This window comes from Podarcis cretensis (genome assembly GCF_951804945.1).
Source record: "Podarcis cretensis genome assembly, chromosome: 5".
Classification (NCBI taxonomy): domain Eukaryota; kingdom Metazoa; phylum Chordata; class Lepidosauria; order Squamata; family Lacertidae; genus Podarcis; species Podarcis cretensis.
Window position 1 is genome coordinate 56,265,963 of NC_137174.1, and position 27,248 is coordinate 56,293,210.

Consider the following 27,248-nt stretch of genomic DNA (forward strand, 5'->3'; position numbering starts at 1 on the left):
TGGTAGAAAAGCCACTCCCAACTCGCTCTCCTCCCGCTCCACTCTCAACCGCCTCGCTTTGACACTAAACTACGCATGCGCGGTTCTACTCCAGTTCCGCCAGATGCCTCTTTCCCGGACTCGCGCTGACTATGACTCCCCCCGCCTCTCTCTCTCATGTACTAGCCGGGTTTCGAGGAAACGGGGGCGGAGGAAGGTGGAGAGGGAGGAGCTTAAAAGAGAAGGGTGGCCGCCTGAGGTAGACTTCCTTCCGGTTTCGCCTCCCACCGACACCCCTTCCCTGTCCCATGAGCGTGACGCCTAGGAAACCCGCCCGTTAGCGGCGGAGAGCCAATAGGAGCGCGCCGAGCTCTTTGGCGGGTAAGTGGCGCAGCGTCGACCGTTTTGAGGAGGGGGCGAGACTACAGCACTTTGGGGAAAAAGGGGCGCTTAAAAGGGGCAACTTTCTTTTGTGCTGGTTTAGTGGTTTTTGGCGATTACTTTGTGCTCGTTTGTAGGGGAAAGGAAAAAGGCTAGGCTCCCTGTTCCCTCCATGTATGGCTGTGTATGTGGAGTGTTTGGACAGGGGAATTTAGGCACAGGATAGTTACTGATCGTTATGTCCATATAGGATCAGGGGCAACGTGTGTCTTGAGTGCCACTCGCTGGGGAGCAATAGCGGGAGAAGGCTCTTTCTCTCATTCCCTGAGGGTCCCGTTGGTATTGTGGAAAACCAGGGGGTGGATTAGATATGTGTTTGGTCTAGCAGAGTTCTTGTGCTCATAAGAACACAAATTGTTTATGGAATTCACTGCCACAAGATTGCGGTCCTTGGCTTTAAAATGAAAGTAGTTTTTTTAAAAGGATAAAAAATAAACAATGGGCAATGCGTCAGGAACAGTACACTTTTGAATGCTAAATCCTGAGCCCAGGTAAAAAGGTAAGCTGTTGCAAGGCATGGAAGCTGTGGATATTCCATAGAAATGGGCTGCTGACCGACAAGATGGATTTAAGGTCTTATCAGGGCTCTTATCCTCTCAAGCTGTCCGTACTGTATCAGAATATAGTTTGACAGACCAAGCAAACTTTACTGCAATAAGTTAGTCTATCCTAAATAAAAACGTTTGCTTCTTGTTCATTTAATGGAGCTGAACTGTAATAGTTTAATGCACAAGGCACCCATTATGACCTACACAGAAATTAATTCCACAGTTTCATATTAGAAGGCAATAGTGTAGCCTTTTTTCACAGTGTTCCAGGAGTTAGTATACTCTTTTCAAATAGCTTTACTTTCTCCCTTCTAGTGTTGTGTATAGTTCACACAGTCTGGCCTTGTGGGCTCCAAAATCCATTTTGGGGCCGCATCTGTATTATGCTAACCAAAATATCCCCAAATAGTGTGCAAGTTCTCCATAAACCTTCATCAGAGTAGGTGGTAAAATCCTCAATGGTGGGAGGAGTGAGAGAGAAAAGGGTTGGTGGGTCAAGCCATTCATGTTTGTAGCTAATAAGAGTACTAAGATGAAGTGTGGGAAGAGGTCAGATTGCAAATGATTCTCTTAGTTGATATGGAGGTTTCAGGTTGCACCAAGGTCTCCTAGGAAGGAGAAACACCTAATGGCAGATTTTCCCCTCTCTGGAAATACAACAGCCAGTTGTTACTCAGTTTTGTCTCCATGCTTAGGTAAAACACACAGGTCAATAGTTGTTGTGAACCACTTTGATATTTTCTTTGTGAATTAGTTATATATAAATATTTTTATAAAGTTGAGAACCAGACTATAAAGAAACTAGGCAGTCCTTGTCAAAACAGGTAGAGATTACTTTTAGATGGTGTGCTGGTTAGGCAAAAGTCAGAACAGCAAAAGAATTAAAACAAATCTGCATAAAATATATACTGTATTCAGATACAGTATTTCCCTTTCCTACTACCCTTCACCCACAGGAGGACCCACTATCATACACACAGTATGCAGAAGACAGGCACAACAGATAACACCAAACCTTGATGGGCAACCAAGAACCTATTTTCCAGCAGGAGCAAGGTAGCTTCCAGCTATATGGGGTTTTTACTTGTAGTACATGTCACTTGGTCAATGAACCCCCCCCCCAGTTTAGCTAAATTGTTTCATTTAAATCTTGGTTGCCCAAATGAAAGGGCTCCCTAATCCTCCAGTGAAAGCACCAGAGAACCACTTGCAATATAATGATTTATGAAGTTTGACCAATTATACCACTGCTGTTTGTAATAAGGGCTTTGATTGGTTGACTGAACCAGGTGAGGGTAGCTAATGGGTCTTAAATCCTGAGTAAGTTAGGAACTTGTCTATCACCTGCATGTGAAGACAAGTTCCTTTGGATTGAGCAGACAAGACCAATAGTGGGTCCAGCAGTCAAGAAGGCGGTTTCACAGTTGCATACTTACGCCTTGAAAATACCATTTTCTCTAACTTTAATATAGATATTACCAGTAATATAGGATCAAGTCATTGCTATGGTATTATGTTATTAAACAAGAGTTGGTAATAAACAACTATTTTCCTGTGTTCCCGATAGCAATTCTCTAAATATTTGAAAAGCAGAATCTTTTCCATTACAGCATTGCATTGAAAAGAAATGTTTTATTGTGTTATCAGAATCATGTCTGAGCAGAGATTTTATCAGCTAAGCTGATTATTCTATGTTCCAAAACACAAAATGCAACCCCTGAAATACCGCCCCTGGAATTTGGAATTCATAGAGTGGACCACCTTCACATAAGGCTAGTTGTCCAGACTCTTTTACCTGTTATTCCTATATTTTTAAGTTATTGATTACATACAAAAATAGGTTATAAAGCATATAAAGTTTCTAGATTATAAATTATATAAAGGTTATAATGTATAAAGCATGCTAATATAAGGTTATATGAATAATAAAATAATCATAAATATTATTTAATAATTCCCTAATATTTTCATTCTCTTGAAAATCCTGTAGGTGAAAACATTAGAGGCAAATCTGTTCCTTCAGTCAAGATAGTCATGCTTTCCCATGAAAAAGTCAGCCTACCACTATTTCTTCTGGCAACCAATCTCATCTTTGTCCTGAATTGCAAAAAGTTAACTTCTTTCTGTTCTTGGAGGTATCTATTTGGAGGCAGTAAAACACAAAACTGACCTTGTTGTTCCTGTCTGTCTCTATTTTGAGAGACTTATGAGAAAATTAAGGTTTGAGGTATGTACACAGTCCATAGTTCATCATAGAGTTTTTCTCACATCCATTTGAGCCAGCAAGGTTATCACTATTTATTAACTGGACTTGATGGGGTATGTGACAGTTCTCACGTCCTTAAACCTTTGTATTTTCACAGACTAAAGAATTAGATGAAATATGTTTTCCTCTTATCCTTCTGTTTCTGTTGTTTCCTATTCATTCCAATCTTTTTCATATCTTTCCCTTTACCTGCTAAGCTCTTCTATCTTTGGTGTTCACTGTTATACTTCCCCCACGATGGTGACAAAAAGTTGGATTCAAATTGACTGCTGTTATACAAATGCTCTACCTTTTGTTTAAGGCAGGGATTAGAAACTTGTCTTCTAGAGGTTGCTGAACTACATTGGCTAAGATGACTGGATCTGATGGAGGATGGAATCCAGTAACAGCTATGGCTACTCCCCTGCAATGTCACTTCTGGAGGGGGAAAACATGTTCATAGGGGTGAGGTGGCTCGGTTTTCTGATGACACCAAATTATTTAGGGTGATAAAACAAAAAAGGATATCGAAGGGTTCCCAAAAGATATCTCCAAACTGGGGAATGGGCATTAAAATTTGAAATGTGAAAGTGAAAGCAAGTAAAGTGATGCATGTTAGGACAAATATACACTGTTGGGTTCAAAAATAGCAGTAACTGATAGCTCAATGAAAACATTGGTCCACTGTGTGGCAGCTATGAAAAGGACAATTTCCATGTGGGGAATTGATAGGAAAGGAATAAAAAAATAAAACTGCTAATAGATTACTTTTATTAAAATATATGGTGAGATTGCTCTAGGAATACAGTATACTATTCTGGTCACTGCACCTCAAAGAAGATATTGTACACTATATATAAGGGCAATCAAAGTGATCAAAGGATATAGCAACTCCCTTATGAGGAAAGATAACATCATTGGGGACTTTTTATGTTAGAAAAAAGTTTATATATACCGGGGTGTGTGTGTGTGTGTGTGTGTGTATATATATATATATATATATATATATGCATGGTGTGGAGAAAGTAGGGTAGTGAGAAGTTTTTATCCTGTTCTGTACCTGCATTATAGCAGAAGCTGAATGGTCAGGGCAGACAAAAGGAAAAATTTCACCAGGGCATAAACTATGGAATTAGCTCCTGCAATATGATGGAACTCAGTTGACTTGAAAGGCAGATTCATGGAGGATAAAGCTAAAGCTATTGTTGGCTACAAGCCAAGATGACCGTGCTCTACCACCACAGTTGGATAGGAATCGCAAGTGGAGAGTACTGTTGCATTTAGGCCCTGATTGTAGGCTTCCCATAGGTATCTGGCTGGACACTGTGATAACAGGATAATGGACTAGATTAACCTTTGAGTCTGATCCATCTGGGTTCCTATTTTTTTGGTCTTTTACTATCTGCTCTTTCGCTTATTCTCCCCATTTTTTTGTCTCAACTTGCTTCCTCATTTCCCTCTGATTCTTTTATTTTCCTTACACCTTTTGTTCTATCTCTTTCCTATGCATAATCTGTTCACATCTTCCCCTTCCTAATATATACACAAGGCTAATTCATCAACCATGCTCAGTAGGTGGAAAGACAGTTGGATCTATACATCACATTCATATTCTTTTAGTTTTCTTTCAACAAATTGGTTTCTTAAGCTAGAGTTATGTATTTATGCATTGCACTGTGATTTTCTGACTATGCAGAACTGTTCTCTATTAATCTAGTCATAAGACTCTTAATCATACAAAGTTCTCAGAGGTTTAGTGGATTTAAGGTGGATTTATTATCCCTTTGTCCTCAATAATGCCTAATTGCTGCCGCTAATACATGCATAGTAGGATCTATGTAGGTCATTATTGAATTCCTCCCCTAGCTGAAAAAGTCAAGCTGCACAGACCTTATAAGTTGCAAGCTTTCTCACTCAGCAAGAGGAACAGCCCCCTGGTGAACAGCCCTTGTCAGATACTTCCAGTCCAGTTAAGAATTCAGAAAATAAAGATGGGAAATGTGTAGGAAGAGCCACTATTTCTTTTAATGCATCTAACATTTTGGTATTAAACTGCAAAATCAAATATGTGCCACAATTTCTACCCTCTTCATCACTCCATACACTTTTCCTGCCTAACTCTTAGATAGCAAATCTGCTTTGTTGTTAAGGTGCAACAAGTCTCCTTATTGTCTGATGTTATAGCAGCCTAGCACAGCTACTATTCCTAGTTTGTGGTTAGTAGTAATTGAATGGTAGCACTTTTGACTGTTTTCGTGACTGCAAGTACATGTTATGGTTGGCCTCTTATCACCAACATCACCATCACCACCATTCTTTTTGGAAGTAAACCTAAAGGCAAAGCAATCCATTTGTTTTAGAAACTTGTGTGCTTTGTAGAGTCACAGCTAATGCTTCATTGATCAAAATGCATAGTTCAATGTAGACAGAACCATAATCAGACATTAGCAACTGCATTTTCTTTGCTTTCATTCACTCATGACAGTGAATTTACAGATGACATGAACTATCAAAATAGTGTTTCAAGGTTGCTAAATATTTTCTTTAAAAATAAATGTCACATTGTGGTGGCCTGTGGCTTTAAACAACAAAGTTTCATTCACATTGATTTGCGTTGCAAAATGATCCTCATTTTTACATTGTGTTTCAAATTAATTATTGGGAAAAATTATTTTGGTTTTAAGTGCAAGAAGTCTCATACAGTTCAAGGCAGGTAGAAATAACATTTTTAAAAACCATAATGTAGCCAACCGAGTCATACTCCAAGTAGACCAATTGAAATTAAAGAACTTGACTAAATTCCATTGATAAAAATGGAACTACTCTTGAGTATGCCTCAGTTGTATGCAACCCATTCATTCAACAACAGTGTTTCTACCGTTCATATCCTGTGTAAATTCATTGCTAAGATTTGACAGGTAATATGTTTATACAGTATACCACTGTCATCTCAAGTATTCACTCAAAATTTCAAACTAAGTAAGATCTAAAGACTGTGAAGATGGAATGGGGGAAATGATACTCCCAGATCTGCATTTCATATATGTTTCTTTTGATAGCTTCAAATATAAACAAGTAGCAAATCTTTTGTTTGAAAAGAAAACAAGCACAAGCCATGCCTGCTTTTCCAGTGGGTCACAGCAGGATTGCGCAACGCATTGAGTACATGCCAGGGATGAAACTAATTAAGGGAAAACACTGGAGATAATGAAACTAGTCATTGTGTAATAACTGACGTTGTATTCCTGATTGTTACTAATAGTGTAATTTTGTCAGCAAGGAAGATGGCAACTATAAATTGATGAAAAGTTTTGGATAGTGGGGTACAAAGCATTCTGTGACCGGCCTGTAGTCCTTGCCTAAATTCTGCCTCTTGTGATAAGCTTATTTGAGGTAACATTGCAGGTTGCTTGATCCTCATTGCTGATCTCGGACTACATCTCTGTTTTCCTGTATCCAGAAGGAATGAACTCAAGCATTTGTTGCTTTCCTTTTAGCAGAGGCAAGGTGCTACATAAAATGCATGGAGCAGTTAGCACTCTTTCTAATCCTGTCATACCATCAACAATTAAAATCTTAAAACTAGGCATTATAATAAAAACTAATCAAGCTAGCATAATGTTTATGTTACACACATTTCCCCCCACAGACTTGCAAACATTTGGTCAGAAGCTCTGCCTGTCTTGGGTTGATACATGGTCTTGGAGCCACGTCATTCACTTCTGAATGTTCACCGCAGCCACAGAATCAGAAGAAGAGGTCCCTTCATTGTTATGGGGACTGGATCCTATCTTTTCAGCTTTTGCAAGACTGTACATTAAAGACGTACAAGAAATGAAAGAATCAAAACAGGTTCCAGGTGAGTTATGAGATTGCTATGATATGTATAACATCACTGGTTTTAATGAAAAGCCTAGCATTACTGTGCTATGGACTGACAATCTGGCTCCAGATAAAAACTTTTCTCTCCCTTCTGTGTCTGAAAGAAGCTCTGAAGATAGATAAAACAGCAAAAGAAAATGAGATAATCTGTATATTCCAAGTTCCTCAATAAATCCAACCCTTGCTTGAGTTTCCTACCCTTGATCTGCCACCTTACCTTGCCCAGCAAGAAAAGAAATAGAATGGTGGATGCAATGTGTACCACCATCAAGAGGAGCGTCCCTTCTCTTATGACTACAGATAGGTAGCCGTGTTGGTCTGCCATAGTCAAAACAAAATAAAAGAAAAAAATTCCTTCCAGTAGCACCTTAAAGACCAACTAAGTTAGTTCTAGGTATGAGTTTTCGTGTGCATGCACACTTCTTCAGATACCTTCTCTTCAGATATCCTTCTCTTATGGATATGCTTGAATCTGCCTCCACCCCATCCCATGTAGCATGAAGCCATTGGATTGGGGAAAGAAGAGGGGAGAAATTCGGTCCCTGGAATTATCAGTATGTCATTGGGAGGGAGTGACCCATCAGGCTTATCTCTCAAAGTGGCTATACTAGTACAACTAGCTGCAGACAGGAGGGAGAGGTCGTGATAAAGGCGCTGAGGGAGTGTCAGAAGGATCCCAACAGCCTGGATGAGCTTGCAGCTGGTGACTCGGAGCTGCGCCTCAGTCTATATCCCTAGTAACATAACCATACTCGCACTGTACTTCAACCAGAGCTCTTTTTCCACTAATTGTCAGCTCAACTCTCACATGATTATTACCAGGGCAGCTTGACCAGACAAACTGCCCTGGCTGGAAACAGCTATAATTTTTTACCATTATTTTTGCTTTATTTTGCATTATTTTGCAATTTAAGACTCATCAACTATTCCTTTATGCAAGAATGTAAGATTTTCATGAATAATAAAAAGCAACTAAAAGATCAGTCCCAAGCTACCTTGAAAGAGATAAATAGGCAATATTTGTTAAACGGAACTGGAAATCAAGACAGAGCATATTGCTTCCAAAAATGCTTAAGGGAAAAGGTGTGGTGAATTGTGATATGCAGAAACCAAATAATTTAACAAAAGGCTGTTTAGAAAATGTCTTTTCTTTTAAAAGATGTTGAATTAAAAGCCATGGCTGAACATTCCTCAGCATGTTCCTTACAGACCTTACCTACCCTCATTTATTAAAACTGACATTTCTTGTTTGCTTGGCAAACTCCAGTTTCCCTTAGTAAACTCTTCATCTGTTTCACCCTTTGGTAGTTAAAATCTCCATGCTGGTTCCTGAGACTCCTACAGCATCATTGCTCAGCCTACTGGTTGCAAAGTCTGAGAAAGTGGGGCATGGCCTTTTTAAATAAACTGAAAATAATTACTGGTACTGCCTTTAACCATTAACTGGCATGATGAATACCTCTTACAACGTGTTGCTTTGTTGACATATTATAATGTTGTATTGACACTTTTGGCCAAATGTCAGAATGCCACTCCCAACCTGGTGGGGGGCAAATTTGTCACACACCCCTTTCCTAAAAAGCCTTGAGTGGTTTTTCCTGGAAGAGGCGTTAGGGAAGGTGCACGGGGCTTTCTAGCCCTATAGCAAACAGGCGGGCATCAGAATTTTAAGCCAGGCACCACCTCAGTCCATTCTCCTTCTTTACTTAGCTGAAATAAGTCTGTATGTACCTTATGTATCAATAGTGATCTCCTTCTTTCATAGGTATATTCTTTTACAACAGGCATCCAGTAAGGCGGGTGGATATTCTTGGAACTGTGGTTCTGATCAAAGAACACAATGCCATTTATACTTATGGAGGTAAGAAATTCTTATTCCTGCTAGCTCTTAAATTTCTCCATTCTCATTAGCCTTCACTGCCTTCTTAAATTCGGTTTGCTTTTATATTTGGTATAGCAACAACAACAACAACCAGCTGGAGGTTTCTGATCAGTCTGCAAGGGGAGAACCCCATGCAACCCAGTCTAGAAAAGACCAGAGGGAAGGTCTAATTGCGCCAGTAAATGGTAAAATGGGGGAACCAGATGAGAGTTGGCAGAAAGTACCCCTGGCCACTGCTGCATCCTGTAAGACGCTTTAGGAATGCCCCAAGCTGTGAAACTCTTCCTTCAGGGGGAATGTTCACTTTCATTGACAACTTCCACAGCCTTGACTGGGACAGATGGTGGTAATGAGAGAGATAGATGGGGTTCCAAGAGCACGCTAACAATGGCATAGCCTTTTGAATGTCCCAGCGCAGAGAGTGAGATGCTAGGTGTATAATTTTCTGTTCCTGGGAAGAAATGCTGGTGTAGTTCTTAGCATGGTTGCCTTGTACGGTTCTTTGGTACAGAGGCTATTCTTTCCTCAGCCACCCCTCCCTTCACTGCCAACTCTTTCCAAGTTCACACCAGTGAACTTAGGAGAAGGACTACCCTCCTTGCGTCCATGGTTGTCTTTCTCCTCATGTTCAAACTGTTCCCAGTTTCATTCTTGGGCATCTTGCCAAGCTGCCCCTCCCTGACCTCTCAGCTGCAGTCAGGCTGACTTGCCCAAAATAAGTCGTAACTTCCATTTGCAGTTTCCAGTTCAAAAGCAAGGCTCTGGCAGCTGGGGATCTAATTGGCTAGTATTGCATCAGCTGGATCACGTGCTTGAGCTTAGATAGGCATGATGCACTCCTGTTTGAGAAGCAAAGCTGCATAAAGGAAGAAATGTGAATTGTTGTCTTGTTTCTGCACTGAAAAACAGGAATTTGTTTACACTTAAATACTTAAAAGGGGCTGCTTGTTTTAAACTCTCTTAAGTAAGGCCAGTGGTCCCTCAGACTGAGTACCCTGTTGCTGAAAGGATTTAAAGGGAAAATGACAAGAATGTAAGTCAATAATGCTAAAAGTCTCCCAAATGTGGCAGAGGGGCTTGGATAGAAATTATGAATGACCAGCTCCTTGGGAATATCTGGTACCAAAAGTTGACAACTCACTGTGAGGATATCTAAAGCCTTTTCTGCCTTCATTCATCCTCCCTTTGTGATCTCAGTTCAAGCTGCAGCTAATACAAGAAGTTGTTCTGTCCCTGGTCAACAGTGTATGTATCAAATAGCAAGCATTCTTGCCCTTATATCAATTTCAGGAGACAAATGTTAGATGTTTTAGGAAAGGTCATTTACATAGCATATGCATTTGTGCAGATGATGGTATAGAAAGGGTTGGGAGTGAGGAAGGCACTGTTAAAAATAAAAACCTGCCTCTTTATATATCATTAAGATAGATTGCCAATAGCGTTAATCCAACATAGGGAAGGTAGCCTGTCCAGCCTCTACAACAGTAGTCCATGGAACAGTCATTTTCCTCTTTCCTTCACACCCTCATAACCCAGCTTAGTCGCAGAAAGTGTGTCTGTCTGTCTTTGACCCTCATCTCCATCTTTTCACTATCCAGACTATTCCCTCAACACCACTAGGAAAAAAATTGCTGTAGGGGAGAATTTCAGAAAATGAGTTATTCTGTGTTTTTGACTTTTGACTAGTTTGTCAGTCACATTTAGTCTGTTGATTTGCTGCAGCAGGAAATTGGCACAGGTAAAATGGATGGGAGAGCTTTGAGAAAGATTTTGCTTCTTTGGTACAAACAAAAAGGCTGTTGCTAAGCAAAAATGTTTGTGGTGTGTGTTCTATAAACTCCCACCAAACTGATTAAAATTGCTATCCTACTGTCTAGTGGATGACGGCACAGGAGTTATACGCTGCACCTGCTGGAAAAACCCTTTGGCACAGCAGAAATCTTTGTCAGGTAACTTTCCACTTCGTATCTGCTTTCCTTTTAGCTTTTTCAGAATATATTCTATACTTTATTAGTGAGGGTTATTTTCAGGTGTTTGCACCATTTCCCTGTTCATTTTTATATTGTTTTACAGTGACTTGATAAAAGAGCAGTGCTGAGGTCCATTCATTCATAACAGATGGGTCTGTTGTTTCAGTTCAGGACACTTGGCTTGAAGAGCCGACTTTTCCATTTTGTTTAAAGTGATGTTTTCCAATTAGAGCTAAATTAAAGGAGTGTTTTCCGATAGGAGCTAAATGATCTGAGATCTGTTAGCTTGTTGAATTCAAGATAGCCTCTTAACATTTTGCATATATTTTGATTTGCAGAGATACTATTTTCTCTTACATATCTTATATCCTGTTCTGAACAGTTGATTTTAAAAATGTGAATGTCTCATGTTTCCCATGTTTCAGTGCAGATCACTTTTTCTTCTTACCCACAGATACCTGCCACATAACATAGCCAGACTTCTATTCCTTCCTCTTTGCTTCCCACCTCCCTATTTCAGTGGATTGAAGAGTAAACGAGCCACAATTTTTTTAAAAAAAAAATGTACTAGGATATAATCAGTTAGAGACTTCATCTTAGGAATCAGCTGTTTTTAACTCAGTTGCTGGCCTTTGCTTGTTTTATTCTTGGTTCACTCCCTACTGTCAATTATACAGTCATTACTACTGCATAATTAAAAATAGGCAGTAGTATATTGCTTTCAGGGTGCAGAGAATAATGTTAAATAAATGTTCCAGGCCTTTTGTGGTCTATTGATTCTCTAAAAGTAGCTGGGAAAAAGCTTTATTAATAATATAGTTGAGGTCAGATTGTCAACACTAAATCCAAATGATAACTAAGAACCCTGAAACCTGAAGCTCTGCTCAATTCTTGACGCATCTTAAAGACAGACAAGCTCATTATGGCATAATTAAATAATTTTTAAGGTGCCACAAGACTCTTAGTTGTGTTTGATGTCACAGTTGAACATGGCTATCTGTCTGGAAAAAGCTACTCAGTTATGCCAGGAAAAACTGATAATATTTAATGAAGAAGTCTTTTCTGTATTGGCTTAGCTCTAAACTATAAGAAGAATTCAAGTCCTGAAAAGGAACACAGAATATTTAGTAGCCTGCTTTTTTCTGAGAATTTGTTCACAGCAGACAACTTTTCCAGATGGCTGCAATTAAAGTTTATGCTGCCCTGGATCAAAAACTTATTGGTGAGCCAATAAACTTGAAGTTCTGTCAAAGTGCATTTGTATCTTGGCAGGCTCAAAGAGGCAGCTTTTGTTTTACTTCTAATGATATTAAGTTTCCTTTTTATTAAGAGTGAGGTTTGCTTTTTATTTTGAACTTGGGTTTACTTTTTATTCAATTTTGAACTTCAGAAGATTAGCACTGTTTATCTGTTGTAGGCTAAGCCACAGTCCGATGGCACTTTAAAAATTAAGTGTTTTGTGGCATGAGCAAAGTTATATTCATCAGGTGCATTTAATGTTTAAGGACAGTATTGGATATTAAATATACATAGTTTCTCTGTGAGGAAGGAGATACATTATTCCAGCTAGTAAAATTAAAAGGAACATTTCCTGCATTCATCAGTCAGCTGCAGTGAACAAGATAGATTTGAAAATACTGCCAGCTATATTAAACACTTATTATTCATATTACATACATGCATTTGGTAGAAATACTCCAAGTTTTGGAACACACCATCACAGCAAACTTAACACACATTTGTACTTTTAAAAGAGGTTAACATTTCAGGAAGCAAGTCTGACAAAAATACTGCTTTCTACTTTTATTTGAATAATGAATATATATATTAATCATGTCTCATTCTGTTGAGTCACAGTCTTAGTCAAGAGGAGTTTTCCCCACCCTGGTGCCTTCCAGGTATTGTTGGACTACAACTCCCATCAGCCCCAGTCAGCATGGCCAGAATTAAGGAATCATTGAAGTTGTAGCCCCAACAACACCAGGTTTGGGAAGGCTGGTCAAGCAGAATTTCAGTGTTTCCTTTTATTTTCCCCCATCTCTCCAATGCTGTGTTTTCTTCCATTAATTGTGCTGTTTAATGTTATATCTACACAACTAATTTTTTGGAAGATGGCAGTTTCTAAGGGGAGAAGACAGTGTGTGTTGGCAGCTGTAATGCTGCCTATGAAGTAGTCTTTTAACATACATGGTATATTGGATGACATCCGTCATGATATTTGGGAAAATCTACTTTGCTTTTCCATTCCAAATGTAGTGAATGTTTCTTTCCCCACAGATTTTAGACCTCATCCTAGTACCTCAAGTGGCCTGGATCTAGCTGAACAAATAAGAAAGCTCGAAGTAGCAGTTTGCCAAAAAACGAGACTGGAAATTGGTGATACTGTCAGAGTCCGTGGTTGCATTCAGATCTTCAGACAGCAGCGAGAAATCAAGGCCTCCATGTACTGTGAGTAGTTACTCATTCAGCAGTATGCATTTTTATCCTGACCTTTAAAACTCCCATAATTGTAACCTGTGTCACTTACAGTTTATTTAAGCTGCGCCCAGGCTTTTTTCCAGTCGCATCAAGGCCACTTTGTGTCTCTGATTCATACGCCTTGTTGAGAGCTGCTGTGTATGACTCTGTGCAGCATATGGATGTTGTGTTTTATAAAGCTGGGCTTCTCAGCTTGCTAAAAGCCATCCTCCAAACCTAGTTCCAGACACTCAAATGCAGAAGTAGTGTGGCCTCTCCCTGTCCTTCTATAGAACAACAAACCTGCTAAATCCAGCTCCGAGGGTCTTCTGGCAGTTCCCCTCACTGTGAGAAGTGAAGTTACAGGGAACCAGGCAGATTGCCTTCTCAGTAGTTGCCCCTGCCCTGTGGAACACCCTTCCGTCAGATGTCAAAGAGAGAAACAATCATATGGCTTTTCATAGACATCTGAAGGCAAGCAATGTTTAATGTTTTGTTGTGTTCCTTTATATTTTGTTGGAAGCCGCCCAGAGTTACTGGGGCAACCCAGGCAGATGGGATGGATACAAGAAATAAATTATTATTATTATTATTAACATCAGATAAAACAACCATTATCTTGGTAGGTGGGCTGTAAATAACTAATAAATAAATGAAATGCAACTAGCGGCTCACGTTTGAATCTGTTTGCCTTTTTTGTGCCTTCCTTATTTCTTTTCAGATAAAGTTGATGACCCTATGTGTGAAGTTCTGATTTCAAGGATGCTGGAACTCCCCCATCTATACAGAGATATTTATGATCAGCCATTCCAGTTGCAAGAAGAGGCACAAAGGTCAGTGAGAGCTCTAGTTAGGAGATGCTGGTGATTCAGGAGTGTAGGCTTTGCATCAAGAGTAGGATATAAAACAGAGTTACTGGTTTTCTATGAAAACTGAACTTGTATGGTGGGGCAAGTTCAAAGGAAGGAACAAAAAGAAGACGGAAGGATGATACGTCTAGAATAGGTAGAGCCATAGAATGAGACAGCCAGATTCATGTATGGAAGAATCCCCCACTTATGTGGGGATTCCGTTCTAAGCTGCCATGTGCGTCACTGGGATGCGCACAAGTAGGGCTTGCACCATTCCGTCCCTGCCCACTTTCAGCATTGTTGTCAGTGTGTGTGTTAGCAGGAGTGCCCGTACTAATCGCACGCAAGTGGAGAGATTGCTGTAGTAACCCTAGTGTCACACCACAGCACAGGATAGATGCCACACAGTAAGATCTAGTGCAAACGCCACTCCAAACACTTGCACAGTGATCATGCACACATGTCATCCAGATCGTAAAGCTTTGTGTGGATCATAGAAGCCGGTTACATTTCTGATTTCTGTGAAATTTCTCCTAAACCAGCTCATAAGTCTGGGTTATTGTAGGCTTGATCTTATAGTGACAGTGTGTTCAGAAGATTTAGTTGGGTGCCATTTAAACTAGTTAAGTATCTAGTTGTAGGAGGCCTTTTAATTTGGTTAATATTTTCGCTCTCCATTTTAAATTTATTTTCTGCTGATAGCCAAGGTGCAGAGTACATGTTGGGCTCCATCACTGAACTGAGCAAAAAAATAAGAGACTTCCTATTGAAGAACAAGATCCAGAGTTTCTATCAGCAGGAGCTGGAAACTGTGGAGGCTTTAGTATCCCTGGTCAAGGAGGATGAACCAAGAACTGCTGAGCAAGTGAGTAAAGGTGGCTTTGTAGGGAGCTGACTGCATTTGCTGGGTAGCTTAGGTCAATCAAGAATATTTAATGATAATATTAAACTAAACACTGGACTGTGTAATAGCTGCTACTTTGAGAAAACAAAACCTCCTGCAGTTAATGGCATGGTAGCCTAATAGTATGTTAGTTTGTGTACTGTTTTTGATGGTAATCAAAGTAAGACAGATCAAAACGAAAAAGCTATAAAGCAAACTAAAGTTTGAGACTTGCCACTGCTATTAACTTACTACTTTCATAACTGTGTAGGTAGCTATAATGGAGCTTGGGAGGTCTCTTGAAGATAATGGATCAGTTGAGTGACAGGACTGGATGGTTCTGAACTTAATCAAGGGTAAGATAAATGAGGCCCAACATATTAAAAAGGTTGGCCCTTCTGTAGAAAATTATAAAGAGTATGCTGACATCTGCTATGTATTACACTTTCTACTTGTTAGACATTTCAGCCTATTCAGAGCAAACTGGGTCTGGGTTTTTTTTTAAGAGATTCCAAGTCCCAAACTCTAATTGGAATCAGAGTTATACATAAAGCAAGTGCTTGTTTGAGATTTGGACTGTTTTTCAATAGCAAAACATTTCTGTCTGTCTTTTTTTTATATATATATAAATATTTATTGAGATTTTTTAAATACAGAAATGCAAAAATAATAAACAATATAACATGTATCATAACCTCTTTTCATAACTTCTTTGGACTCCCTCACGTCTCTCGCTCCCACTTGCATCATTGTAAAACTTTTTCCAGCAATTTATCAACTTGTTTACATTCTTAAGTCTCATTATTTAATTTAGTCTAATAATTCTCCCAAAAAATTTATACTTTCCTCTATTTCCTTTATCATCCAGATTACATCTAATTTAGTGGTGCTCAATTATTTATGATCTAGCATCCTCCTTAACATTCAACCAAATCACAGTATTTTTGTAAATAAATCTTAAATTTCTTCCAATCTTCTTCAGCTCTCTCCTCTCCCAGGTCTCGGATTCTGCCGGTCATCTCAGCCAATTCCATATAGTCTATCAGTTGCATCTGCCATTCTTCCAGTGTGGGTAGATCTTGGGTTTTCCAATGCTTAGCGATGAGTATCCTTGCTGCCGTTGTTGCATACAGGAAAAAAGTTCTGTCCTTCTTTATCACCCTCTGGCCGACAATACCCAGGAGGAAGGCCTCTGGTTTCTTGGAGAAAGTATACTTAAATACCTTTTTCAACTCATTATATATCATTTCCCAGAAGGCCTTCACTCTAGGGCACGTCCACCAGAGGTGAAAGAATGTTCCTTCATTTCCTTTACATTTCCAGCATTTGTTATCAGACAAATGGTATATTTTGGCAAGTTTAACTGGGGTCATGTACCATCTATATATCATTTTCATTACATTTTCCTTCAAAGCATTACATGAAGTGAAGTTCAACCCAGTGGTCCACAACCTTTCCCAGTCCTCAAACATAATGTTATACCCAATATCCTGTGCCCACTTTATCATAGCCGATTTAACCATTTCGTCTTGTGTGTTCCATTTTAACAGCAAGTTATACATTCTTGAAAATACCTTGGTCTTAGGTTCTAACAGTTCTGTTTCCAATTTCGATTTCTCCACCTGGAACCCTAACTTTTTGTCATTTTTAAAGACTTCTTTAATCTGAGCGTAGTGTAACCAGTCTCGCACTTTATCCTTCATTTTCTCCAAACTCTGCAATTTCCAATTGTCTCCATCTTTTTCTAGTATTTCCCAATATTTTGGCCATTTGGCCTCCATATTGGGTCTTTTTCGGGCCTTAGCTTCCAGAGGTGATAGCCACCTTGGAGTTTTATTTTCCAATAAGTCTTTATATTTTATCCAGACATTAAACACTGCTTTTCTGACAATATGGTTCTTAAAGGCCTTATTGATCTTAACCTTGTCATACCATAAGTATGCATGCCAACCAAAAGCATTGTTGAAACCTTCCAGATCCAGTACGTCAGTGTCTTCGAGAAGTAGCCAGTCTTTTAGCCAGCAGAAAGCTGCGGCCTCATAGTACAACTTTAAGTCTGGCAGGGCAAAGCCCCCTCTTTCTTTCGCATCAGTTAGTATCTTAAACTTAATTCTGGGCTTTTTGCCCTGCCAGACAAACTTAGATATATCTCTCTGCCACTTCCGGAAACACTCCGTCTTGTCCACAATCTGTAGTGTTTGGAACAAAAACAGCATTTTTGGCAATACATTCATCTTGATAGCAGCAATTCGGCCTAACAAAGAAAGTTTCAATTTTGTCCAACTGTCTAAATCTCTCTTAATTTCTGACCAACATTTTTCATAATTGTCCTTAAATAGATTCAGATTTTTTGCTGTTATGTTTACCCCTAGGTACTTTACTTTTTTAACCACATTTAATTCTGTCTCTCTCTGAAACCGTTCTGACTCTGTATCTGTCAAATTTTTTCCCAATACCTTGGTTTTCTGTTTGTTTAATTTAAATCCCGCCACCCGACCAAAGTCTTGAATCAATTGTAATACTCTTTTCGTACTAGATTCTGGCTCCTGCAGGGTCAAAACTAGGTCATCTGCAAAAGCTTTAAGTTTATATTGTTTCGCTCCGACCTGAATTCCTTCCACCAACCGGTCCCCTCTAATCATATTCAAGAGCACCTCCAGAACTGAAATAAATAGCAGAGGGGAAATAGGGCAGCCTTGTCGTGTTCCTTTTTCAATTTTAAACTCTTCTGTAACCACATTGTTAACTATCAGTTTAGCCTTTTGTTCTGAATATATTGCATCAATCCCATTCTCAAAACCCCGTCCCACTCCCATTTCTTTTAAATTTCCCTTCATAAATTTCCAGGAAATATTATCAAAGGCCTTCTCCGCATCTATAAAAATTAACACTGCTTTTGTATTTATATCTGTTTGCAAAAGTTCCAAAATGTCAATGATGTTCCTTGTATTAGCAAACAGGTGTCTACCTGGGAGAAAGCCTGCCTGGTCCTTGTGAATTACTTCATTTAATACTTTTTTAAATCTACTTGCCAAAATGTCTGCAAATATTTTGTAATCCACGTTTAAAAGAGAGATGGGACGATAGTTCTTAAGTTGTGTCTTTTCAGCTTCCGATTTTGGTATCAATGTGATAAAGGCTTCCTTCCACGATTCCGGCGCCCTCTTCCCCTCCATAATTTCATTGCTAACCTCCATCAGTGGTTGTATCAGATAGTCTTTTAATGTCTTATAATACTTGGAGGTCAGACATTTCTGTCTGTCTTGCTTCTGGTTAAATAGGAATTTGTTTATAAAAGATTCTTAGCATGCAGAGAATAGGGTAATGAGCCAGATGCCCACCTGGTGCAAATTTGCACAACTTCAGTGCTTATAAAGTTATGTATAGCTACATTAGCTGAGAATCTGGGCTGAATATATATAATTTTAAAATCCTTTCTTTAGCATTACAATTAAAACTGAATGTCAGTATGGAAATCTGTCTCTCTTTAACTTCAGCCTTTGCCTTCCCCCCCCCCCCACTTTCAGTACAATGGAAATTGAGGTGATTTCCCCCCCAGCTTCCCTTTTGTGTTTAGCTATGTATTTAGTTAAGGATGTGCTTTAAATTCCCAGCACTATAGGAGGATATTTTAATCCTTCCAAAACTGTACAGTAACAACAAACCTACCTCCCATTCATAGTGGGTTCATAGTGGGTCCTTCCTGGTGGTTGCTTCCTGGCAACCACCTGTTTTCATAAAAGTAACGCTTGTCATTGAATTTTAATAAAGCAATAGGCCTGGATTTGAACAAGAACCCTGCTGGTCTGTGGCAAAGGAATATAATACAAAAAGTGCCAAACAGCAGAGAAAGAATTGGCTTCTCAAGCCAGCTGCCATAATAAGCAATTCTGGTAAAAGCTGAAGGCTATTCCAAATTATTCTGCTCAGTAGGCTCTGGGTTACTATGGTCACACAAGGCAATTCCATTGCTTCAACTGCATCCAGTCCCCTTCGACTTCCCCCAACTCAGCATATGAAGTAATCATAACAGAGTTAGTAATAATCTATGTCTCCACCCTCCAAATCCATACTGATTTGTGAACATTTACCTTCATTTTATGTTTGTCTTCAACATAGTGGTTGTGTACTTCTTATCTACAGGACAGAACTTCAGTGTATTCATAAATATTTATCTGCACCCCCTGGGATGCTGCAGGCTTGGATGCTTGGAAAAATAGCTCCAGCTTGAAGACGTTTTCAGTTCTGTCATTTCCTGAAGTGTATGTCTTTTTTAGTTCTGTCATTTCCTGAATAGAAGTGCATAACCACTTTCTTATCATATTCTATGTGCAATTTCCTGAGATGAGCAGCAGTGGCATTCTGCAGAGTTCTGTTATGTATTTCCATTCTGCTGGGTATCAAATTGCTAGCTGCAGCATATCTTCTGACTTTATCATCTGTAATTTTGACCTTTTCAAATCTGTAATTTTGACCTTTCACTTTATGTATTGCCTATTATATTTGTCATTTCAAAGACCGCATGGACACACACTTAGCATGAAGTCTTTTCATGCTTTTGCCCGTTATCCTGTGCTCAGATATTTTTACAGTCATTACATTTTTTATTACTATTTTTCTTTTGTCAATGGGACCCTGAATTACCCCAAGCCTTAAGTTGGGGACTATCTCAAACAAAATACATTTTAACCTGTGTTCCAGTATATATGCTCTTATCTTGATTTTTTAAAAATTTAACTACAGAGTACTGTACATGCTTCTGAGTAAACAAGCATAGAATCACACTATTAGATTGCCAGATTAACATATTTTCCCCTCTACGTTTGTCAAGAGGCATAAAGTGGTATAACACATTGCTAGTGAATAGAATAAGGCTACAGAGGAAGTACCAAATGAAAACTTTAAATTCTGATAATCATTAGGTCAGGTAATAGTCTGCATAGTTTCTTCTTAGAGTTTCTGGAATTGGTCTGTTTCTGTCCTCTAAAAACTTTAAGTTCAGTTCATGTAGAGGCAGAACTTCTTTCTTTGCCTTGATCTCTTTCATCCTCTGAACTGCATTTGTTGCTGATAGTCTACCTCTTTCAGCCTCTTTGTTACTCCTTAGATAAGCTTCATGTACCTGAAATAGACTAAGCTGGACTCCTGTTGAGTTTCAAATCCAGCAGACTGGAGTCACACTAATACAGCAGATTTATCCCTATTTTTTGCATGTCTACTTTCTTTATATAGTATCAGCTGGGAGACAGCATGCACTCTTACATGCTAGCACTAACTCACATTAAAGCAGATTTATGGGGGGTGGGGGCAGGAAGAAATGCTTCACAACTCCTGGCACTTTCCAGTATGTCCCAGCAGTACCCAGCTTCAAAGCTAAGCAAACTTAACCAACTAATGATTTGCTGCACAATTTCTCAGATTTTCAACACATATATCAAAACGATTTGACCAAAATATTTTGTAAGTAATGTGTTGCACTTGTAAAACCTATTGTGTTGACCCATTGCACAGGCAAGGAGGGTATTTGTTTTGTGTTTTGTTAACATGTCATTCTCTCTGGTTAATACACATTTGGAATTCTGTAACTAGCGCTGGCCCCTGGCCTCTTAAGTGAGATGGGCGCACAACCCCAGAGTCTGTCAAGACTGGCCCGTACGGGCAGGGGTACCTTTACCTTTACCTTTTTACCTAACTATTTTTAATTAGCCACCTTTTAAGAAATGAATTAAAAATTCAGAGGTCAGAGAGGGTTTTGGGTTGTTGTTGTTGTTGTTGTTTTTTGTTTTTTTAAAAGGAAAAAACATTGAATAAGCCTGAGTCATTTTATTCTCAAGAAAAGATGAATGAAGTGAAGGTTTGGCTTAACTGCAATCTTAAATGCAATCTTCAAATGTTTAGAAAAGCAATTATTTTGTACTGCCACAGATGAGGAAGTGAGCTTTAAATCACAGGAAAGCAGGCTTTAGAATAGAATAGAGAAACTTCCTTGCTAAGCAAGCAGATGGGCATTGTATTGAGTTGCTTGGAGAAGCTGCAGAATCCTGTTCATAGAAAGAATTAGAAGTGCTTGTCAACAAACAGGGGAATAAACTGGTATTTCTCTTACAGGCTGATTGCTCAGGAGTTTCCATGCTCATCAACATTAATTTTGAAGATTAGCAATGCATATCTGAGCTTTCAACTCTGCATTCTGGCACTTAGTTGCACCAGAGGGGAATAGATGTAGTGTCATAAAGCAAATTGCACTGAAGATAAATGGGTCACCAAAGATCCTGGACCATTCTAGTGAAGGGAAAGAGCAGTGGTAAAGGTAGTAGAGCTTTGGAGAATCTGAGGAGGAGTGACTGGGGACTGTTGGTAATAAAGTTTATGTAACACATGCATCAGGTTTTCCCTCATGATGGAACCCAGTGGCACTTAATGTGTGCTTTACATTTATTGGCCTTATGAACATTTATGGTTAAGAATTTCAATGATCCCTGATCAAAAGCCACAGCCCACAAACAATGTGAAGAGCAAAAGATAGGATCTGTGAACAATCTGTGCTGAAAAGAATTTAGAGCAGCAGCAGATGCTTCTGTACAAGGTAGGAAATGGCAAAGGTTCACAAGCCATCCCTGTGCCTCTAAAGCAAAATGCAGTATTAGAGGAAACAAGTTGGACTCCTGCACCTAGGGAGGGGGAGGAGGTATGTTGCAAAATTTGGTCTTCCCAGCAAGTAAACTCATCATGCACTATAGTTTGGTATCTTCCTGGATTTTATGCAGAGTACAATAGAGGTGCACTTTAAAGATGAAAAAAATGAAACAGAAAACACCTCTATGACCATAGATAGGCTTCCTTTGTTTTACAATTTCTTTTGTATATGACCTGTCTGAATTTCCTACACCCATCCTTGCTGCAGGTTTACTTCCTGATGCTTTTCCCCTGATCAGATCTCTTTGTAGATCACTGCATATAACAAAGAGGGACGGAAGGGATATAGACTATTCTGAGATCTTTAGTTAATTGTAAGTAAACATAAAGGAGGACAGACTCCCTTTATATAAGATATATTTGGAGTCCAGAGGCACCCCCTCCCCATATCTGAAGCAGGATACTCCAAACTCAACATATTGGTAGACTTAAGAAAATAGGAAATCTATAGTCATCCAAATCATAGTGCTTTGGGCTGAGGTGCAAACAAGCACAGGAGTGCCAGTGCTGCCTGTAAGGCAAGGAGTAAGGTTAATAAAACATAGGTTTTCTTCGGTAGCTCATTGCTTGTACTTTTCAAGCTGACATCCATTTCTTCTGCTTTTTCTGTCAGTTTTAAGAAGTTTGCCATTAGCAATTCTCTTTCAGGAGCTATCCAAGCTGAGCCTTCTGTCAGCTCACGCAGAGTGTGTTCTTAATTAGGCCTTATCTTCAGACAGGATTGATGCTCTAGACCAAAGCAAGTAATTATCAGACTCTGCTCCTTCCACTTGCAGATCTTTTAGTTCATTTGCCTTTTCTTATTAAAAATGGATCGGTGTGTCATGAGGTACTGTATTTTTCGCTCTATAACACGCACCCGACCATAACACGCACATAGTTTTTAGAGGAGGAAAACAAGAAAAAAAATATTCTAAACAAAACAGTGGATGTATGATTTTTGTAGTTCATGCTGTGGCCACAGACATGTGATCTGACAGTGAGTTTGGAGTAGCCCAATGCAAAAATCCTGAGGATCTATGTGGACCCATGCTTTGTAACCACATTTTAAGTGGGGAGGGAAGGAAAAGCACTCAAGGGACAAGGAGCACACGTGGGGTGGGTGGAGAAGGATGCTGCCAATAATGAAGAAGAGGGGTATAAGGGGAGAAGGCTCCTCTCCTCTCCCGCTTTGCTCCTTTAAAGCAAGCAGGCTCTGCTTTTCTTCCTCCTCCCCGCTCATCCCCGGCTTAGCAAGTTGAAAACCTTTGCTGCTATGTAGCGAGCTGAGTGGGGAGGAGAGAGGGACAGAGAGCCTGCTTGCTTTAAAGGAACCAACTGGACAGGAGCTGCTTACACTCGTGTAAGTGGCTCCTCTCCTCTCCTGCTTTGCTCCTTTAAAGAAGCAGGCTCTCTGTCCCTCTCTCCTCCCCACTCAGCGGCTCTTCTCCCGCTTTGCTGTTTCAAAGCGAGCCACGGAGGAGGGAAGGAAGGGGAACCATTGATCCTCTGCTCACGACTGCAGCAGATCCCCCCCCCCCCCGTGACCCATAGGCATTCCCTCCATAACACGCACAGACATTTCCCCTTACTTTCTAGGAGGAAAAAAGTGAGTGTTATGGTGCAAAAAATACGGTAATTACTTTGGCAGCAGCTCTCTTCAGTAGCTGAGAGTAAGGTTTGTTTCAGCCATTTTAATCTCAACAGTTTTCTGCTGCAGTTTGAAGGAAAGGACTTCTCTTTTATTCCTTGTGCAGACCCAAATAACCTAAAAGTGTATTTGACTTCCATGCTTCTCCTTCCCCCTTTATCCAAATATGCCTCTCTTTTTTGTCTTTTTCCTGTTCAGACAGATTCCAAAGCTGGTCCCTGCTCCAAACTGATTAGAGACTTCTTCACGGAAGCAATAAAGGTGTTGCAAAAAAAGGGAGTTCTTTTCCAGAAATCAAAAAACCCCACAGATATGTATTTTGTAAGTATCTCTTTATATGAATGGTGGTCTGTAGGTAAAGCATGTCCTGTCACATTTATATAAGCTTAATATGTGAAACATGCCACTAGCATGCTAACTCTACATACAAATGGGCTGGTCTGTTATGGCAAATGGGGCACTGCTCCACCAAACTCAGCGTCCCCTCAGCCAGACCCACCTGTCAGCCTTCTTACTTTGACATCCAGTCTGAGGATGCTTCCGGCTGTCACCTTTCTGACTTTTTTAGTCTCAGAGTTGTCTTTATAGAACTCAGCACGGAAAAGGATGAGGACAAATCTATAATTGATTGGATCTGCCTGTCATTGGCTCTAGATCTGCTCACTGTTGACCTTCCTGTATACTACCTTACCAGTTCCAATGGGCATCAGCCACCACTTCAAATGGGCCCAGTGATAGGTGTTTTACGATGGTCAGATGCAGGCGGAATGCTTCTTTACATAAGAATATAAGAAGAGCCCTGCTGGATCAGGCCAAAGGTCGATCTAGTCCAGCATCCTGTTTTCATAGTGGCCAACCAGATGCTTATGGGAAGCGCATAATCGGGACCTGAGTGCAGTAGTGCTTTCCCCATGTTTTCTGGAAGCTGAGATTAAATCCAGACACAGGGTGGAATTCAATGTTGTGCTCTTCCAATCATTCCTCATACACAAACATTCTAGCTGAACAGAACAATACCCCCTCCCACTGTGTGCTGTTCTGTGGGTTTTCCTGACACCCCCCCCAAGCCAGTTTCAGGGGAAGCCCTCTTGTATAAGTGGAAGTTCTTGCACAGGGCTTCCACTGACAGGGCTGGTTAGGTGACTCCCACTCACAGACTATCCAATAGCCCTGAAATGTTTCTTTCTGTTATGAAAATGCAGTGGTCTCTAATTGTAGGCCAGGCTCTCATCTTTGATACATAAATGTACATTGCTTTGATTTTAAGAATCACTCCTGCATCCTCTAGGTGACTGAGCAAGATAAAGAATTGCACAAAGTGACCCTTGAAGTCCTCAGAGCTGATTGTAAGAGGCCAAAATGTAAGTATGAACAGTTAGATAACCACAAACACAGGCCTGTACAAGTAAGGAATAATTGTATTTGAGTAAGAGAACTTAATTTAATAACAACAAATTATTATTATTATCACTACCACAGTTTGGGCACTTTGGGGCCCAAAGGCTAGCAGCATACCAGTACAGTACAATCAATCAGAAGGAGAAAGCCTTCCCACACTAGAGAATTCAAGTGTGCTCTCACAAACCCTGTATTCCCTTATGGGAAGAAACCTGAACAAAGAAATACTAAAGGAGATTAATCCACCTAGAATAATTAAGGGTCTCTCATCACCACCGCCATCCCATTATAACTATTCTGAAACATACCCAGTTAGATATGTATTTGCAAAATAACTGCCACAGGAAAGTGGAACTGACTACTGTTGGTTCCAGCACAGAATGGATAACTTGTAATGTTCTAATCCCCCTTCCTGGTTTCTGTAATGAAATAAGATTCATGCTTTTGGTTCATGCCAGTTCTCATTCAGCATAGTGAACCTTTTGGAAACAATCTGCCAGTTTTGTGGAAATACCTTCAGGTATCGCACCTGCAGAAAGAAATATGGCATTGGCGATGGTGGTGGTGTGTTTCTGGGCCAGCACCTGGGCAAGTTATCTCAAAGCTTTTATCCAAAGTCTGCCACCTGCCCACGGGGGCAGCTTCACTCTTGCTACTGAAATCCAGTCTCCCATCTATATGAATAATAGAACAATTGCCCACCCATTTACCATTTCACTTCTGCTTTACATCTGTAGATGCTGAAAAGGGCTGCCATCTCAATTACATCCTCAATTGTATTCAGCAGCGCTACAGCCCTTTTGTTTCCAAAGATGTGATCCATTGCCTACTGGACTGGATGGAGACCAACAGTGATGTGGTCACTACCATGGAAGGATACTATACTGTCTTTTAAGACGAGATGCTGTGGACTTCTAGAGCCAAACTGTATACAGTGGGCATGAGTCGTAAGAATACTTCAATGCCAAAAACTTGGCTGGAATTCTTAGAAGATGCTGTATCATAAAATTCCTATTCATTTAGTTTCTCTCCATGTTTCAGAAGTGCTCAGTCTGCCTCTGGTATTCCAGGTACTAAACACAGGGACCTCTTTAAACAGTTATGTTGTGAATGCCCTCTTGTGGCTGGATGGAAGACAAAACAAACTTTGCATTCATACCTTATAGTCTAATAAACAGGAGCTGCCTAAAAAGCTGAATTGAAGGAAATACTTGAGAAACAGGCATCAAAATAAATTAACCATACCCTTCTCTCCAATAATACACCCCCTTCCACACTCCTGGTCTGATATATATAATTTGTGGTACATTGATTTAGGTCACCTCTTGAGATACAACAAGTGCTGTGGATTCTGAATCCTTGTTTTAATCAGATTTGTTACTACTCCCAGTTTACTTTTAACCTGGATTCCATGATTATCTCAATAATTACTAAAGGCTATTCAATGCTTTAATTTAGGGTGGCATCTGCAGGATGCCCTCCTGCAGAACACAGCAGTTGGTTGCATAAGTCGTGGACGAGGTGATCTTTTAACAATCTGACAGTGCACTGCCATTAAAAATCAAAGCAGTTTTTCCTTCCATAATATTGAAATGTGCACATGCATCCATGCCTCTTGCAAACTGAGTCAGGTATTAAATATTACTCATTAGTAGATGAATGGAGTGACAATCTTGTTTCCTCAAGACTGAAGGAGGGAAGATTCCAGAGGCACTTCTACTTCCATTTGAGCACTATTTCTGGAACTGTCACAGAGAAGAATTATACCTGACTGCAGTGAGTTACAGAAATTATATATACGTATGTTATATCTTGGCTATGCATGTTATAACTTTGTTTTATATTATTCTAAATCGCCATAAAACTACTCAACAGTAAAGTATTCCTTGGCCCCAGTAAGACTACATTCATTTTTAAAATAAAGATACTTTGTTGAAAACAGACCCTAGGCCCTGTCTTTCTTCCTTCCTTATTCCATAATGCTGTTGGAATGTCTCTTGATCTACAAATGCCCTTGTTTAGCGCATGCATCCTTTTGGCAGGCGTCCCGCAGATAAGAGCCCTTTTCCAAGTGGTACTGCCTGGCAAGAGTCTCTCATTTGCTCTGGTGCGCTGTGGTTTTGGCATAGGAAGTATTTGTGTGTCATTCCAGCTACCACATAGACTGCTTTATAAATGCATAACTGTCACATCCACAAATGTGAAGCAAATTCAGATCTGCTGCCAGATACATCACCAAGGAGGGGGGGAAAGGACACTGCTTTTGTATAAAATTTGAATTTGGTAACTTAGATGTATAGGTGAAAGTCTATAAATAATTACTGTATTTAAACAGAAATATTGCAATCTGCCTAAAATTTAGAAATAATTACTATATTGGGGAAAG

The 27,248-nt window shown here is 39.8% G+C and overlaps 1 protein-coding gene across 5 annotated transcripts; it reads left to right on the top strand.

The window, feature by feature from the left end:
• The first annotated feature begins 35 nt into the window (after positions 1 to 35).
• Positions 36 to 26,805, top strand: STN1 (STN1 subunit of CST complex). Of its 5 annotated transcripts, none has more exons than XM_079976108.1 (11): positions 266 to 360; positions 2,959 to 3,103; positions 6,863 to 7,072; positions 8,861 to 8,956; positions 10,855 to 10,926; positions 13,225 to 13,395; positions 14,126 to 14,237; positions 14,958 to 15,120; positions 23,663 to 23,785; positions 24,753 to 24,825; positions 25,600 to 26,805. In XM_079976108.1, the coding sequence occupies exons 3-11, from the start codon at positions 6,940 to 6,942 to the stop codon at positions 25,755 to 25,757; spliced, it is 1,101 nt and encodes a 366-aa protein (XP_079832234.1). In that variant the 5' UTR covers positions 266 to 360; positions 2,959 to 3,103; positions 6,863 to 6,939; the 3' UTR covers positions 25,758 to 26,805. The 5 variants fall into 5 exon arrangements, with proteins under 5 accessions (XP_079832235.1, XP_079832234.1, XP_079832232.1 ...); XM_079976106.1 differs by lacking the exon at positions 266 to 360 and adding an exon at positions 367 to 1,663; XM_079976107.1 differs by lacking the exon at positions 266 to 360 and adding an exon at positions 1,925 to 2,024.
• The last annotated feature ends 443 nt before the right edge of the window (positions 26,806 to 27,248 follow it).

What these genes read in the sequence shown, in the direction of transcription:
- STN1 (XM_079976109.1), top strand. Translation starts at nt 6,940, where the DNA reads ATGTTCACCGCAGCCACAGAATCAGAAGAAGAGGTCCCTTCATTGTTA. An exon ending in ACAGCAGAAATCTTTGTCAG is followed by an intron (nt 10,927 to 13,224) that starts GTAACTTTCCAC and finishes CTTTCCCCACAG; the next exon opens with ATTTTAGACCTCATCCTAGT. An exon ending in AACCAAGAACTGCTGAGCAA is followed by an intron (nt 15,121 to 23,662) that starts GTGAGTAAAGGT and finishes TTTCCTGTTCAG; the next exon opens with ACAGATTCCAAAGCTGGTCC.